Source organism: Haematobia irritans, chromosome 4, assembly GCF_050003625.1.
Source record: "Haematobia irritans isolate KBUSLIRL chromosome 4, ASM5000362v1, whole genome shotgun sequence".
Lineage (NCBI taxonomy): Eukaryota > Metazoa > Arthropoda > Insecta > Diptera > Muscidae > Haematobia > Haematobia irritans.
The window spans coordinates 105,277,653-105,296,963 of NC_134400.1; the positions used below are offsets into that span (position 1 = coordinate 105,277,653).

Here is a 19,311-nt window from a genome sequence, read left to right on the forward strand (position 1 = left end):
TGTAAACAGATGTTCACTCTCTTCATAGTGCATAATAATGAGGCATATATGCAGAAAATGTTATTTATTCTCTATGAAAATTGACAAACATCATGGAAAAGTTTGTGAAAAAATTTAACCAATATTGTACATTGTTAAATTTCTATCTAAGCGTTCAAGTAAATCGAATAAAAATATCACATTTCATTTGATTTTAGTTCTACATTCAATGAAAAAAAGCATGTCCAGGTCGAATCATTTAGGTTAGGTTAGGTTATGTGGCAGCCCGATGTATCAGGCTCACTTAGACTATTCAGTCCATTGTGATACCACATTGGTGAACTTCTCTCTTATCAATGAGTGCTGCCCGATTCCATGTTAAGCTCAATGACAAGGGTTCTCCTTTTTATAGCCGAGTCCGAACGGCGTTCCACATTGCAGTGAAACCACTTAGAGAAGCTTTGAAACCCTCAGAAATGTCACCAGCATCACTGAGGTGGGATAATCCACCGCTGAAAAACTTTTTGGTGTTCGGTCGTAGCAGGAATCGAACCCACGACCGTGTGTACGCAAGGCGGGCATGCTAACCATTGCACCACGGTGGCTCCCTTAACTAACCAGGAAAAAATTTAGGCATTTCTTCTAAAGGAATGACTTTTAAGCACTTCCAAACATGCCCTCCCAAAGATGTTCATCATTTTAACTACGCCAGAAATTCTTTTAAATCAATTTTTTTATATTTTTAATGGGTAATTTTAATTTTTATACCCTTCATCACTACTGTGGTACAGGGTATAATAAGTTTGTGCATTCGTACACAGAAAAAAAATTCACGAAAAATTTTCCAATTAAAATTTTAATTGAGTTTGAAAGAATATTCAATTAAAAATTTAATTGAATCAACAAATTTTTTTTTATTGAAACAAAAATCAATCACAAAAATTAATAGTATCAATTAATTTTTTAATTGATACTATCATTTCTGTGATTAAAGACATTTCAATTAAAAAATTAATTGGATCAAATAATTTCGTGATTGAATCAGAAAAAAAAATATTTGTGTGTATGTAACGCCCAGAAGAAGTAGTTAGTCATAGACCCTTTATCACAATGGACTGAATAGTCTAAGTGAGCCTGAAACTAAATCGGGCTGCCACTTTAACCTAGACCCTTTTATTTTTTATTTTTATTTTTTTAGTATACCGATCGACCTAGAATTAAATTCTGAGTCGATTTAGCGATATCCGTCTGTCTGTCTGTCCGTCTGTCTATTTGTCTGTTGATGTATTTTTGTGTGCAAAGTCCAGCTCGCAGTTTAAGTCCGATCGTCGTCAAATTTGGCATACGATCTTTTTTAGACTCAAAGACGAACCCCAATGATTTTGGTAAAAATCGGTTCAGATTTAGATATAGTTGCCACATGTATTTATAACCGATCTGGTCATAAATGACGTATTTATCCACCGATCTTCGTTCAATTTCATATAATCGAATGTTTTGTGAGCCTCGTGAATTTTGCAAAATATCGGTCAAATTGGTTCAGATTCAAATATAGCTCTCATATAGCTATATATAGCTTTCGCCCGATTTACACTCCTATGGCCCCAGAGGCCAATGTTTTGTTCCGAATTACGTGAAATTTTGCACATGGAGTAGAATTAACATTATTAATATACAAACCCAATTTGGTTGAAATCGGTTCAGATTTAGATATAGCTCCCATATATAGCTTTCGCCCGATCATAAATTCAGATTTTATGCAATGTAAATATTTCCAATATTTATACCCTTCACCACTACTGTGGTACAGGGTATAATAAGTTTATGTATTTGTACACGGACGAAAAATACTGTTTTTCATATGTTTGGGTGTAAAAATTATATGTTTGGAACTAAAATATTTTAACACAACATTTTTAAGTGCAAGCATATAATGTTCATAAACTAGCATAACATATTTGGGACATATATGTTAATGTGTTAGAACATATTATGTTTGTGACATAAAATGTTTGAAAATATAATATGCTTAGATGCAAACATATATTAATTTGGAAATAGCCTATAAACATATATGTGTTTAGAAAGAGAGAGAGACCTAGAGTGTATGCTGCAAGTAAAATAATGGAAGTAACCAATTGGTGCCTTAAAAATATATCCACAAAAAGAAAATTTCATTAAAATTTTTTACTACCAGTGTATGCCCTAAGGTGACACATAATATGTTTGAACAATACAAACAATATTTTGTGTGGACCAATCCTGAAAATAAAGGGTGATTTGTTAAGAGCTTGATAACTTTTTTTTAAAAAAAAAACGCATAAAATTTGCAAAATCTCATCGGTTCTTTATTTGAAACGTTAGATTGGTCCATGACATTTACTTTTTGAAGATAATTTCATTTAAATGTTGACCGCGGCTGCGTCTTAGGTGGTCCATTCGGAAAGTCCAATTTTGGGCAACTTTTTCGAGCATTTCGGCCGGAATAGCCCGAATTTCTTCGGAAATGTTGTCTTCCAAAGCTGGAATAGTTGCTGGCTTATTTCTGTAGACTTTAGACTTGACGTAGCCCCACAAAAAATAGTCTAAAGGCGTCAAATCGCATGATCTTGGTGGCCAACTTACCGGTCCATTTCTTGAGATGAATTGTTCTCCGAAGTTTTCCCTCAAAATGGCCATAGAATCGCGAGCTGTGTGGCATGTAGCTCCATCTTGTTGAAACCACATGTCAACCAAGTTCAGTTCTTCCATTTTTGGCAACAAAAAGTTTGTTAGCATCGAACGATAGCGATCGCCATTCACCGTAACGTTGCGTCCAACAGCATCTTTGAAAAAATACGGTCCAATGATTCCACCAGCGTACAAACCACACCAAACAGTGCATTTTTCGGGATGCATGGGCAGTTCTTGAACGGCTTCTGGTTGCTCTTCACTCCAAATGCGGCAATTTTGCTTATTTACGTAGCCATTCAACCAGAAATGAGCCTCATCGCTGAACAAAATTTGTCGATAAAAAAGCGGATTTTCTGCCACTGATTTTGGTAATAAAATTCAATGATTTGCAAGCGTTGCTCGTTAGTAAGTCTATTCATGATGAAATGTCAAAGCATACTGAGCATCTTTCTCTTTGACACCATGTCTGAAATCCCACGTGATCTGTCAAATACTAATGCATGAAAATCCTAACCTCAAAAGAATCACCCTTTATATATGCTTGTAGCAAAATGTGTTTGGGGTATATGTTACAGAAGCGATTTTTTGAGGGTGTATGTAACGACAAGAAGGAAAAGTCTGAGACCCATCGTTTAGTATACCGATCGTCTTAGAATTAAATTCTGAGTCGATTTAGCGATGTCCGTCTGTCTGTCCGTCTGTCTATCTGTAATATTGTGTGCAAAGTCCAGTTCACAGTTTAAGTCCGATCGTCCTCAAATTTGTCACAGAGTTTTGCTTTGGCCCGAAGACAATCGCTATTGAATTTGCAAAAAAAAATCGATTCAGATTTAGATATAGCTGCCATATATATTTATAACCGATGTGGTCATAATTGACGTATTTATCAACGTATTTTCTTAAAATTTCGCACAGCCAAATATTTTGAGGCTCTCGTAAAATATGCTGAATATCAGCCAAATCGGTTCAGATTTAGATATAGCTCCCATATATATCTTTCGTCCGATTTGCACTTTTATGGCCTTCTATCACCTCTTCTTTGGAATGTTGCTATAAACAACCTTCTGGTTTCCCTAGAAAAAGAAAGGATAAAAGTGGTGGCATACGCAGACGATGTGGCCCTAGCAGTCAGGGGAAAATTCCCATCCACAATCAGAGATGTTATACAAAGAGCCCTCCGGATGACTGAGAAATGGGCGAAAGAGAATGGTCTTGGGGTTAATCCAGCAAAGACAGAACTAGTCATGTACCGCAGGGATCGCAAAACTCCCACGGTTAGGCCCATTTCCTTAGGGGGTATTGAAATTCCCTTTAGTGAGTGTGCAAAATACCTTGGCGTTATTCTGGACAGGAATCTGAACTTCAGGCTTAATATTGAAGAAAGGGCGAGGAAAGCAACGGTAGCTTTATACTCGTGCAAAAAGGCAATAGGGAAAAAGTGGGGACTAAAACCAAAAATTGTGCATTGGCTATACACGGCAGTAGTTAGACCTATAATGCTATATGGCATTGTAGTCTGGTGGACGGCACTTCAGCAACCGACAGGTTTAGATAAAGTTCATGCTGCATCTATTGCCTTTAGACATTTTGGCCAAACAGTCAGCTGCAACAACGGCTGTGCGGTTGCGCGAGCTATCGCTGTGGTCGGAAAAAAGTTACGGTCACAGTTCGGTTCTCAAAATAATGCCAGATGTGCCTAACGTAGTGGATTACACTCTGGCGAAACCACTTTTCGGCAAAAAGTTAGAAAGTCTAATTCCCAACAGTGAGGCGTGGTGCCCACAGGCCCCGGGGAATAAACGATTTATAGATTTCTACACTGATGGCTCCAAATTGGATGGGACAAGTGGGTTTCCAAGTATATTCTATAGACCTGGAACTTCGAATAGCGAAAAGATTACCTAATCACTGTAGTGTTTTTCAGGCTGAAATATTAGCAATAAGTGAGGTGGCGAATTGGCTGAGAAGTAATGTTCCAACAAATATTGGCATTAATATATATTCAGACAGTCAACCTGCAATAAAATCCTTGGACTCTGTGTTCCTCAACTCGAAAACGGCCATCGACTGCCGCAAATCTCTCAATGAGATGGCTGAGCAGCACAATATTCACCTAATATGGGTGCCTGGCCATAGGAACATATTGGGGAACTGCGAAGCGGATGAGTTAGCAAGGCTAGGGACTACCTTATGTTACATATTACAGGGGTAATAGGATCTGTTGGTATGCACCTGGCTACCTGCAAGCTCATACTGCGTGAGAACGCTGTTATGAGGGCAAATGTTCGATGGGAGAATTGCAAGGGTTGTAACGACACCAAGCAAAAATGGCCCCATTTAAACTTAAACCACATACTAGATATGCTAGTGTTCTCGAGACGTCAGATATCACTCCTGACGTCTGCTATAACGGGTCGCTGCCTGATAGACGCTTTTGCAAAAACTATTGGCGCGAAGTATAATGACTATTGTATGAGCTGTCATGATGCGGAGGAAGAGGAATCAATTAAACACCTCTTGTGTGAGTGTCCTGCATTTTGTGTTAGGCGTACGGGAATTTTAGGGGCATATAGCTTTAGATTACTGTCGGACCTGGAAAACGTTAACTTAAGCAGTCTGCTAATGTTCTTGTAACAATCTGGTTGGTTTAACAGAAGCAAATAATCGAGAAGGTTCAGCGGTTAAAACTAGAAGTGTCTGCTTAAATATATATTTTCTGCTTACAACATTGCGTTGGTGACATATCGAATTTTAATCGCAGATAAGTTCAGCTAAGTGTGGCAAATAAAGGATAAGTTATGCCACTATTAGTAAAAATGTTCGGTTTTGATCATCAGTGTACATCTTTCGCCCGACACGCGCTTATATGACTTCAGAAGCCAGAGTTTCATATTGATTTACTTGAAGCTTTAAACACGGAGTACGTTTGAAGGAATAGTTAACGTCAAGTGCTTTTTTACACTCTATTGATTTTCTATGTTTTTATACCCTCCACCATAGGATGGGGGTATATTAACTTTGTCATTCCGTTTGTAACACATTGCTCTAAGACCACATAAAGTTATCGACTGGAAACTTGATGTAGGTCGGATGGTATTGAAAATGGATGGCCCACTTTTATGTATAGCCCCCATATAAACGGACGCCCAGATTTGGCTTGCGGAGCCTCTAAAAGAAGCATATTTCATCTCATCTGGCTGAAATTTGTTACATAGTGTGAGTATATGGTCTCTAACAACCATGCAAAAATTGGTCCATATCGGCCTATAATTATATAACATATAGACCCCATATAAACCGATCCCCCGATTTGGCTTGCGGAGCTACTAAGAGAAGCAAATTCATCCGATTCGGTTGAAATTTGGTACGTGGTGTAAGTATATGGTTTCTAACAACTATGCCAAAATTGCTCCATATCGTTCCATAATTATATATAGCCCCCATATAAACCGATACCCAGATTTGGCTGGCGGAGCCAGAAGCAAATTTCATCGGATCCGGCTGAAATTTGGTACATGGAGTTGGTATATCGTCTCTAACAACTATGCAAAAATTGGTCCATATCGGTCCTTAATTATATATAGCCCCCATATAAACCGATACCCAGATTTGGCTGGCGGAGCCTCTAAGAGAAGCAAATTTCATCGGATCCGGCTGATATTTGGTACGTGGTGTTAGTATATGGTTTCTCACAACCATACAGGAATTGGTCCATATCGGTCCATAATTATATGTAGCCTCCATATAAACCGATCCCCAGATTTGACCTCTGGAGCCTATTGGAAGAGCAAAATTCATCTGATTCAGTTGAAATTTTCTACGTGGTTTTAATAAATGGCCTCAAACACCCATGCACAAATTGGTCGAAATCTGTCCGCAATTATATATAGCCCCCATATAAATCGATCCCCAGATTTGACCTCTGGAGTCCCTTGGAAGAGCAAAATTCGGTTCATAATTATATGTAGCCCCCATATAAACCGATCCCCAGATTTGACGTCCAGAGCCTTTTGGAGGAGCAAATTTCATCCGAGTCAGTTGAAATTTGGTACATTGTGCTAGTTATGGCCGTTAACAACCATGCCTAACTAGGTCCATATCGGTCTATAGTTATATATAGCCTTCAGATAAATTGATCCCCAATCACACAAAAATTGGTCCATATCAACTCATAATTGCATGTAGCCCCCATCTAAGCGACCCCCTATTTCAAATCTGGCTCTCTAAGTACCGTGCAAAAGTCCATATCGATTCATAATTATTTGTAGACTTACATATATATACCTTTTTGTCTAATATATACCACGTATGGGCTAACATACAATTTAGAAGACGATGTTAAGAAGTTTTAAGATACCTTACCATCGGTAAGTATTACCACAACCCCAGTAATTCGATTGTGGATGACTGTCTGTCGTTTCTACGCAATCCATGGTGGAGGGTACATAAGATTCGGCCTGGCCGAACTTACGGCCGTATATAATTGTTTTCTCTGACATTTAATTGTCCAAATTTTAGTTTTTCACTTAAAATGGCTAAAACTGTATTTTCTAAAACTGGGTCAAAAGAACTTCATCGGAAGTTTATAAAGAATCCCGGGATGTTTTTGGAAACAACTTCCATTTTTTTGCTAGATAGGTCTCTGTAATTAAATAGCATTTGTAAATACCATAGCCATACATTTTCCTCAATCAATTAAAACATAGGCCCCTCAAGAAATTCTATCTGCAATGAAATACAACAAACAAAAAAAATAAATCACAGCATAAAGCTAATGCGGAAGGAAACTAGCAAAACAAACATAAGGACACTCACTCCACTCATCAGCAAAAAACGCAAACGCATACACACCACCAAAGATGGAGAGAGAATACAAACAATGTCACTACAATGATAACCAGGCCAATGTGCCAAGATACCTACCTAGTTGACTCAACCATGAGCTCAGCATCGTAATAATTGCAATGTCCTGGATGTATAGACAGATGATGACGATGATGGCGTTGTAGTCAGGATGGGGTCCTTGCCATAAGTTCATCAGCAACATTTTTTATTATTCATTCATTTATGCAGGCACACGTACCATACTTCTCGCAGCTTTGTTGAGCAGTCAAGCCAGGACAAAAACCCCTTAAGTTAGACAGCTAGGATAAAAGCTAATATTTACACTTAACACACACACACACAAACCCAACACATTGAAATGTAACCAAACAAATTTTTAACATTGTGAACTCTAGTGTGCCTGTTGATGAATAGGATGTCGCATAACCTAGGAAGTCAAACTCAATGCTTATGCAGTGTCTTTCCGTTTTTTTTTGTTTTTAGCTTGTGAAGTTTAACATGGGTGTGCGTGAATGTATATGCTTCTACATGGCATTAGGGGTATGTGGGGGTGTGTGTGTCATTATCACTTTAAACCTAAAAGGTTAAGGACCGTGATATTTCATTCATTGATTTTAAACAAGTAAGGAAAGTCTAAAGTCGGGCGGGGCCGACTATATTATACCCTGCACCACTTTGTAGATCTAAATTTTCGATACCATATCACATCCGTCAAATATGTTGGGGGCTATATATAAAGGTTTGTCCCAAATACATACATTTAAATAGCACTCGATCTGAACAGAATTTGATAGACTTCTACAAAATCTATAGACTCAAAATTTAAGTCGGCTAATGCACTAGGGTGGAACACAATTTTAGTAAAAAAATATGGGAAACGTTTAAATCTGAAGCAATTTTAAGGAAACTTCGAAAATTTCAACTAAATCGGAGTTAAAAATTGGCCTCTGTGGTCATATGAGTGTAAATCGGGCGAAAGATATATATGGAAGCTATATCTAAATCTGAACCGATTTCAACCAAATTTGACACGCATAGCAATAATGCTAATTCTACTCCCTGTGCAAAATTTCAGCTAAATCGGAGTTAAAAATTGGCCTCTGTGGTCATATGAGTGTAAATCGGCCGAAAGCTATATATGGGAGCTATATCTAAATCTGAACCGATTTCACCCAAATTTGGCAGGCATAGCTACAATGCTAATTTTACTACCTGTGCAAAATTTCAACTAAATCGGAGCAAAAAATTGGTCTCTATGGTCAAATGAGTGTAAATCGGCCGAAAGCTATATATGGGAGCTATATCTAAATCTGAACCGATTTCAACCAAATTTGGCACGCATAGCTACAATGCTAATTCTACTCCCTGTGCAAAATTTCAACCAAAACTCTGGCTTCTGGGACCGTATTAGTCCATATCGGGCGAAAAATATATATGGGAGCTATATCTAAATCTGAACCGATTTCAATAAAATTTGGCACACTTGACTACAGTACTAATTGTTCTTCTTGTGCAAAATTTTAAGCACATTAGGTTAAAACTCTGGCTTCTGGGGCCATATAAGTCCATATCGGGCGAAATATATATATGGCAGCTATATCTAAATCTGAACCGATTTCTTTCAAAATCAATAGGGATCTATTCTGAGCCAAAACACATACTTGTGCCAAATTTGAATTCGATTGGACTAAAACTGCGACCTAGACTTTGATTACAAAAATGTGTTCACGGACAGACGGACATCGCTATATCGACTCAAGAGCCCACCCTGAGCATTTTTGCCAAAGACACCATGTGTCTATCTCGTCTGCTTCTGGGTGTTGCAAACATATGCACTAACTTATAATACCCTGTTCCACAGTGTGGAGCAGGGTATAATAACACCGTTGCTTGTTTTATACCCTAAACCAAATAGTGGTCAAGATATAAAAACTTTGATCTGCCAAAAAATGTGCCTACCAGATATATTGATTTTAGACCCCATAAAATATATACCGATCGACACAGAATCACCTTCTGAGTCGATCTAACCCTTGTCCGTCCGTCTGTCTATGTATTTATACCGAAAGAATTTTCTTCGTAAAAGCAACGAAAATTTTCGTTAAAAGTACGAAATTTGTCATTGTTTTATAACCAAAGAAACTTTTCATTAAAAGTACGAAATATTTCATTCTTTTTACGAAGAAAAATTCTTCCAAATTTGTCGTAGTTTGTATGAAACAACTTCGTACTTTTTATGAAAAATTTCCATTTTTTTAATGAAATTGTTTCGAAAATTTTTCATACTTTTTATGAAATTGTTACGTACTTTTAATGAAACAATTTCGTACTTTTTATGAAGAAATTTTAATACAGAATGTTTCGTAACATATTTATAAATTCGTAAAAATTTAAACAAAGTTACGTTAAGTTAGGTTAAAGTGGCAGCCCGATTAAGATTCAGGCTCACCACATTAACTAAAAGTACCCAAGGCCGTAGCCAGGATTTTAATTCGGGGGGGGTTCAACTTAAAAAAAAAAAATATTCATATAATCTCATGTGTAGAAAATTTTATTTATGCATAGGTATGTATACAATATTTTTATAATATTAAATTGAGCCGACGGGCTTGTTGGGCAGCAAATAAATCAATGACTTCTTCAGTCGGCACATTTATTCGGCGATGAACAGACATTAATGCCAATCCTTTGAGTCTACTCTCGCTAGTCGAATTTCTAAGATACGTCTTTAATCTCTTCATTGTTGAAAATGAACGTTCGGATGAGCACGTAAAGGGTGATTTGTTAAGAGCTTGATAACTTTTTTTTTAAAAAAAACGCATAAAATTTGCAAAATCTCATCGGTTCTTTATTTGAAACGTTAGATTGGTCCATGACATTTACTTTTTGAAGATAATTTCATTTAAATGTTGACCGCGGCTGCGTCTTAGGTGGTCCATTCGGAAAGTCCAATTTTGGGCAACTTTTTCGAGCATTTCGGCCGGAATAGCCCGAATTTCTTCGGAAATGTTGTCTTCCAAAGCTGGAATAGTTGCTGGCTTATTTCTGTAGACTTTAGACTTGACGTAGCCCCACAAAAAATAGTCTAAAGGCGTCAAATCGCATGATCTTGGTGGCCAACTTACCGGTCCATTTCTTGAGATGAATTGTTCTCCGAAGTTTTCCCTCAAAATGGCCATAGAATCGCGAGCTGTGTGGCATGTAGCGCCATCTTGTTGAAACCACATGTCAACCAAGTTCAGTTCTTCCATTTTTGGCAACAAAAAGTTTGTTAGCATCGAACGATAGCGATCGCCATTCACCGTAACGTTGCGTCCAACAGCATCTTTGAAAAAATACGGTCCAATTATTCCACCAGCGTACAATCCACACCAAACAGTGCATTTTTCGGGATGCATGGGCAGTTCTTGAACGGCTTCTGGTTGCTCTTCACTCCAAATGCGGCAATTTTGCTTATTTACGTAGCCATTCAACCAGAAATGAGCCTCATCGCTGAACAAAATTTGTCGATAAAAAAGCGGATTTTCTGCCAACTTTTCTAGGGCCCATTCACTGAAAATTCGACGTTGTGGCAGATCGTTCGGCTTCAGTTCTTGCACGAGCTGTATTTTATACGGTTTTACACCAAGATCTTTGCGTAAAATCTTCCATGTGGTCGAATAACACAAACCCAATTGCTGCGACATTTCATTCATCGACATTTCACGGTCTTCAGCAACACTCTGAGAAACAGACGCAATATTCTCTTCTGTACGCACTGTACGCATTCGTGTGGTTGGTTTAATGTCCAATAAAGTAAACTGAGTGCGAAACTTGGTCACAATCGCATTAATTGTTTGCTCACTTGGTCGATTATGTAGACCATAAATCGGACGTAAAGCGCGAAACACATTTCGAACCGAACACTGATTTTGGTAATAAAATTCAATGATTTGCAAGCGTTGCTCGTTAGTAAGTCTATTCATGATGAAATGTCAAAGCATACTGAGCATCTTTCTCTTTGACACCATGTCTGAAATCCCACGTGATCTGTCAAATACTAATGCATGAAAATCCTAACCTCAAAAGAATCACCCTTTAGTAACTGCAGGGATGGAAAATGCAGTACTATAGTACTTTTTCAAAACTTTTTCACCCCGGTCAGTACCGTAGTACCCCCGCGAATGTTTTAGTACCTTTTGTGTAGACATTTTTGAGTCGATATCAGATTTATGGTACAATAGCTTTGACAAAATATTTTAATATTTTGAGAAAGTCTTTATCAACCTTATTTGCTAATAGTCTTTTACAAATATGGCAAAACAGACATGTTCATGTGGGAAGAAAATCTCGATTTTGTAAAAGACATAGTCAAAAACAGGATTTTATTGAACTTCAAGAATGTTTTAGTCGAAAAAAGAATTTTTTTTTCGATTTTTTATTTCGGTAGAATATGTTGTCAAAATTTTATTTCTATAGAGAATTTTTGCAAAATTTTATTTTTATAGAAAATATTGTCAAAATTTTATTTCAATTGAAAATTTTGTAAAAATTTTATTTCTATAGGAAATTTTTGCAAAATTTTATTTCTATAGAAAAAATTTTGCAAATTTTTTTTTTCTATAGAATTTTTTTGAAAAATTTTATTTCTATAGAAATTTTTTGCAAAATTTTATTTATATAGAAAATTTTGTAAAAATTTTATTTTCTTTAAAATTCAATCTGTATAAATCTATGTATTTATACTTATTACTTTGTTATGAATATGAATGAACATGAATTTGAATTATACGCTAACCGTTACAGTTTAGAAGTAATTTTATAGTTTGAAAGAAATGAATTTTATAGTTTGAATGTTATTCTTTGAAAAACGAATGTCATGTAAAAGGAAAGTTTTTGTCTAAAAGATAGATATTTTTTTTCCTGGAAAGTTTGACAATAATCTTCCAGTGAAATTTTTGTTGAGATTTTGTACTTTCTTAAAAATTGTATTTTCCATCCCTGAGTAACTGGCAAAGCGATCAAAATTTTTAAAAGAATATGCACGTTTGGAAATATCTCTTTATTGCTTCCATCGCTGAATTAGGCAGGTTCTTTTCGCAGGTATTGCGCCATTTCATGTATGTTTGGCTGTTTCGTTGTTGTTGCTATGGCCAAACAAAGCGAGTCATGTTCACAAAAATAACAAGTAAGGAAAGTCTAAAGTCGGGCGGGGCCGACTATATTATACCCTGCACCACTTTGTAAATCTAAATTTTCGATACCATATCACATCCGTCAAATGTGTTGGGGGCTATATATAAAGGTTTGTCCCAAATACATACATTTAATTGTAACTCGACAGAATTTGATAGACTTCTACAAAATCTATAGACTCAAAATTTAAGTCGGCTAATGCACTAGGGTGGAACACAATGTTAGTAAAAAACAAGTAAGGAAAGTCTAAAGTCGGGCAGGACCGACTATATTATACCCTTCACCACTTTGTAAGTCCACATTTTCGATACCTTATCAAATCTGTCCAATGTGTTGGATGCTATATGAATCCATACACATATATTCTGTATATCTGAGCAGATCTGTACAGAGTTCTGCAATACTTATAGATTTTACATTTAAGTCGGCTAATGCGCTGAGGTGGAACATAATGTTAGTAAAAAAATATAGGAAACATTTAAATATGAACCAATTTTGAGGCAACTTCGCAAAAGTGTATTTATGATTTATCGGTCGATAGATGTGTAATAGAGTAGTAGGAAAATTTGAGTCATTTTGATAAGTTTTCGACTTAGCAGTGGCGATTTGATAAGGTATTTCGGCCAGTTTTGCCAAAATAGGAAAAACATATATATGGAATCTATATCGAAATCTGAACCGATTGCAATCAAATTTCACATGCATTCACGTAAATCGGATAACAACTTTGACCTCTGTGGTCATATGACGGAAAATCGGGCGAAAGATATATATGGGAGCTATATCAAAATCTGAACCGATTTCAACCAAAATAAACACGCATATGCAGAACCTTCATTCTACTGCCTGTGCAAAGTTTCAAGTTCAATTCTACTCCCTCTGCAAAATTTCACGTAAATCAGAGTAGCACTTTTGCCTCTGTGGGCATATTAGGCCATATCGGGCGAATGATATATATGGGAGCTATATCTAAATCTGAACCGACTTCAACTAAATTTTGCACAATTAACGATACTATAAAACGTACTCCTTGTGCAAAATTTCAAGCAACTCAGGGCAAAACTCTGGCTTTTGAGGCCATATAAATCCAAATCGGACGAAAGATATATATGGGAGCTATATCTAAATCGGAACTGATTTTAACCAAATTAAACACACTTAACGATACTATTAAACGTACTTGTTGTGCAAAATTTGAAGCAAATCAGGACAAAACTCTGGCTTTTGAAGCCATGTAAGTCAAAATCGGTCGAAAGATATATAGGGGAGCTATATCTAAATCTTAACCGATTTCAACTAAATTTGGCACAATTAACGATACCATTAAACGTACTCGTTGTGCAAAATTTGAAGCAAATCAGGGCAAAACTCTCGCTTTTGGGGCCATATAAGTCCAAATCGGACGAAAGATATATAGGGGAGCTATATCTAAATCTTAACCGATTTCAACTAAATTTGGCACAATTAACGATACCATTAAACGTACTCGTTGTGCAAAATTTGAAGCAAATCAGGGCAAAACTCTCGCTTTTGGGGCCATATAAGTCCAAATCGGACGAAAGATATATATGGGAGCTATATATAAATCTCAACCGATTTAGCTGATATTTGGCAGTTTTTACGGGACTGACAAAACATTCAGATGTACAAAATATGAAGAACGTCGGTTCATAAATACGTGAATAATGATCAAATCGGTGATAACTATATATGACAGCTACATCTAAATCTGAACCGATTTTTTTCCAAAATCAATAGCGATTGTCTTCTACCCGAAGAAAGACGTTATGTCAAATTTGAGGACGATCGGACATAAACTGCGACCTGTACTTTGTGCACAAAATTACATATACAGACAGACGGACGGACGGACAGACAGACAGACAGACGGACATCGCTAAATCGACTCAGAATCTAATTCTAAGCCGATCGGTATACTAAAAGATGGGTCTATGACAATTATTTCTTGGCGTTACATACAAATGCACAAACTTATTATACCCTGTACCACAGTAGTGGTGAAGGGTATAAATATGGGAAACATTTAAATCAGAAGCAATTTTAAGGAAACTTCGCAAAAGTTTATTTATGATTTATCGCTCGATATATATGTATTAGAAGTTTAGGAAAGTTAGAGTCATTTTTACAACTTTTCGACTAAGCAGTGGCGATTTTACAAGGAAAATGTTGGTATTTTGACCATTTTTGTCGAAATCAGAAAAAAATATATATGGGAGGTATATATAAATATGAACCGATTTCAATCAAATTTGGCACGCATAAATAGAATGCTATATCTACTCCCTGTGCAAAATTTCAACCAAATTGGGCCAAAACTCTGGCTATTAGAACCATATTAGTCCATATCGGGCGAAAGATATATATGGGAGCTATATCTAAATCTGAACCGATTTCAATCAAATTTTGCACACTTAACTGCACTACTAATTGTACTCCTAGTGCAAAATTTCAACCAAATTGGGCCAAAACTCTGGCTTTAGTCCATATAGGGCGAAAGATATATATGGGAGCTATATCTAAATCTGAACCGATTTCAATCAAATTTTGCACACTTGACTATACTACTAATTGTACTCCTAGTGCAAAATTTCATATATGGGAGCTATATCTAAATCTGAACCGATTTCTTCCAAAATCAATAGGGTTCTATTCTGACCCAAATTAGGAACATGTGCCAAATTTGAAGGCGATTGGACTTAAATTGCGACCTAGACTTTGATCACAAAAAAGTGTTCACAGACAGACGGACGGACGGACAGACGGACAGGGTTATATCGACTCAGGGACCCACCCTGAGCATTATTGCCAAAAACACCATGTGTCGATCTCGTCTCCTTCTTGGTGTTACAAACATATGCACTAACTTATAATACCCTGTTCCACAGTGTGGCGCAGGGTATAAAAAGCAGAAATACATTTTCCAAAAATGAAATTTGTGGTGCGAGAACAAAACCAATTTGTTTTTTTCGACCGTCGTTTGACGGGCTTTTCAACTAGTATTCTATGATTTGTGCAAGTTTTATAGGTAAGCGTTTTTCAAAATAAAACCTCCAGCTTTTCTTCAACATCTTCGAGCTAAAAATATATATATTTATTTATTTATATAAAAATATTCATTCATTTCGGGGGGGGTTTGATCCCCCTCATCCCCCCCCTGAATTCGGCCTTGAAAGTACCTATTACATATGGACACTTCTAGTTTTAACCGCTGAACCTTCTCGATTATTTCTTCTGTTGAACCAACCAGATTGTTCCAAAAACATTAGCAGACTGCTTAAGTTAACGTTTTCCAGGTCCGCCAGTAATCTGAAGCTATATGCCCCTAAAATTTACTTACGCCTTACACAAAATGCAGGACACTCACACAAGAGGTGTTTAATTGATTCTTTTTCCTCCGCAGCATGACAGCTCATACAATAGTCATTATACTTCGTGCCAATAGTTTTTGCAAAATCGCCTATCAGGCAGCGACCCGTTATAGCAGATATCAGGAGTGATATCTGACGTCTCGAGAACACTAGCATATCTAGTGTGCGGTTTAAGTTTAAATGGGGCCATATTTGCTTGGTGTTGTTACAACCCTTGCAATTCTCCCATCGAACATTTGCCATCATGACAGCCTTCTCACGCAGTAAGAGCAGGTAGCCAGAGGCATACCAACAGATTCTAGTTCCCCTGGAATATGTAAGGTAGTCCCTAGCCTTGCTAACTCATCCGCTTCGCAGTTCCCCGATATGTTCCTATGGCCAGGCACCCATATTAGGTGAATATTGTGCTGCTTAGCCATCTCATTGAGAGATTTGCGGCAGTCGATGGCCGTTTTCGAGTTGAGGAACTCAGAGTCCAAGGATTTTATTGCAGGTTAACTGTCTGAGTATATATTAATGCCAATATTGCTTGGAGCATTACTTCTCAGCCAATTCACCACTTCTCTTATATATATATATATATATATATATATATATATATATATATATATATATATATATATATATATATATATATATATATATATATATATATATATATATATATATATATATATATATATATATATATATATATATATATATATATATATATATATATATATATATATATATATATATATATATATATATATATATATATATATATATATATATATATATATATATATATATATATATATATATATGCTGCAGTAATCATTCCAAGAGTTATGCTGAGCCTTTCTCAGTTCTCGCTTGTATCCTCTCAGATTCTTCTTGTAAGCGTCCCAATCCACAGGAGCTCTGGTGGACTTTGCTTTGTTAAAGAGCTTCCTGCACGATTTCCTCATATTACCTAACTCCGTAGACCACCATGGTGCTCGATTTTTCCCCCTTGGCTTCCCTCTAGGGCATGCAGCTTACGTTAAAGGTACGAAATTTTTACGAAGAAATATTAATATAGAATATTTCGTAGACGTTTCGTATATTCGTAAAATATTCTTCGTAAAATTTACGAAAACGCATGAAAATTTCGTTGTTGTAATGAAGAATTCACGAAGAATAGTTAATGAGTAATTCTTCGTAAAATTAACGAAGATAATTCTTTCGGTGTATTGTTCGCAGGATTACCTTCAATTATTATAAAGATAATAATGTTTATTTAATGTCTCTACACTTTTTTACTTGGATCCAAAGATTTTGACTTTCAATCAAGGATTTTTGCATTGATTCCAAAGATGCGTCTTCTTTAAAATAAGGGCATTTTTAGCGACCTATCTGGCTAGGATAAATAAATTTAAAATTATAATATCGATCTCATATATCGAGTTTTTCGTTGTCTTTTTGTGGTATGTTAATAAAGCTATTCACGTATAAATAAATGCGAGTATAAAAATCTAAATTTGAACGGATACTTCAAAGTTAAAAACAATTCCAAAAAAAAAAACTTTAAACCAAAGATGCTAAAACTTCAAAATAAATCTTAGCCTCTATTTGAAGCGTTTTTAACTTAAATCTGAAGGTTTAGTATTTCAGTTAATATAAGAACAATGTCTGTAAATCAAAAGTGTGTTTCCTTACTTTAAGGAAAATATGCCTCAGTGCAAAGACATACGAACTTAACGGAGGGACGCAAATTTCCATAATGTGTGTGCTAAATTTAATAAACAAATTTTTTGAAGCAAGGATTATAAACTTTATTTTAATTAAAATTTCATTATATTAAAAAAAATTGTCTTGAATATTAAGTAAATTGCGCATCCTAAAATGTAGGTTGCTTCGTCTTTAATATCACGTAAATATTTGTTTTTTTTTTTCAGTGTATATGTATATTTTAAACAATTTCTATATATGTATATAAAACATATAAAAAACCAAATATTTTCAAAGAGAACATTTTAATATCTATGTAAAAATATTCTCTCTTTCTCCCCTTTTTTTATTATAATTATTTTTATTATTTTGTTCTAAAACAAATTGAAAATTTAGCTGGCCGCAATAATGAAATGGCGCATAGTATTGATATATCGATGATCTCACCACCAACATCGTCTTCCATATCGAACGATCAAGATCCTTTTGGACAATTGCCACCGCTGCTACCGCCACTGCGTTCAACACAAGTCTTACAACCATTAACGGTATTTCCAGGTGGGCCAATATTATGTGAATTAATCTCTCCGTTATTATCCTGCCCTAGCTTTAGGCCTTTTTGAATGGTTCTTTTTGCAATATATAGATTTTTTTTAGTTTTCGCTTAAGCATGCAATTTACTAAACGTTGTACCTATTATTAATTTTTTTCTTTGCTGTTAAACTACAAATATATTTTTGTTAAATAGTTGTTGAACGTCGCTTGCATTCTGTTTACTTTTTTTGTTCCCTTCACAAAAACTGATGAAAGGATACATTCTGTTGTAGAATTTCGTTTTTTTAAATCATTGTTTTAGTCATAATACAAAAACGATTTTTTGAAAATTCAATACAGTTTTTGAATAGATTTCTCATTTTTACTTAATTATTTTCAAAAATATTTCATATTTGTATTGGTTTTCCCAATCTTCACTGTTCACAGACATATACAATATTGACGATTTTTTACCTAGAAAATTATGTAAAATTTTATTTCTATAGAAAATTTTGTCCAAATTTTGTTTCCATAGAAAACTTTGTACAAATTTTATTTCCAAAGAAAATTTGTCAAAGTTCTATTTTTATAGAAAATTTTGACCAAATTTTATTTCCATAGACGGGAGCCACCGTGGTGCAATGGTTAGCATGCCCGCCTTGCATACACAAGGACATGGGTTCGATTCCTGCTTCGACCGAACACCAAAAAGTTTTTCAGCAGTGGATTATCCGCTGGTGAAATTTCTGGGGGTTTTCAAAGCTTCTCTAAGTGGTTTAACTGCAATGTGGAACGCCGTTCGGAATCGGCTATAAAAAGGAGGTCCCTTGTCATAGAGCTTAACATGGAATCGGACAGCACTCAGTGATAAGAGAGAAGTTCACCAATGTGGTATCACAATGGACTGAATAGTCTAAGTGAGCCTGATACATCGGGCTGCCACCTAACCTAACCTAACCATTTCTATAGAAAATTTTGTTTCTATAGCAAAATTTTATTTCTATAGAAAATTTTGTCAAAA

The 19,311-nt window shown here is 35.8% G+C and overlaps 1 protein-coding gene across 1 annotated transcript in view; it reads left to right on the forward strand.

Moving 5' to 3' along the window:
* Glut1 (Glucose transporter 1) overlaps positions 1-19,311 on the forward strand; it is a 235,356-nt gene that overhangs the window by 53,786 nt on the left and 162,259 nt on the right. The window contains exon 4 of the mRNA XM_075306958.1: positions 18,153-18,314. Within this exon, the coding sequence (XP_075163073.1) occupies positions 18,170-18,314 (145 nt within the window). The 5' untranslated portion in view covers positions 18,153-18,169. The remainder of the gene's footprint in view (positions 1-18,152; positions 18,315-19,311) is intronic.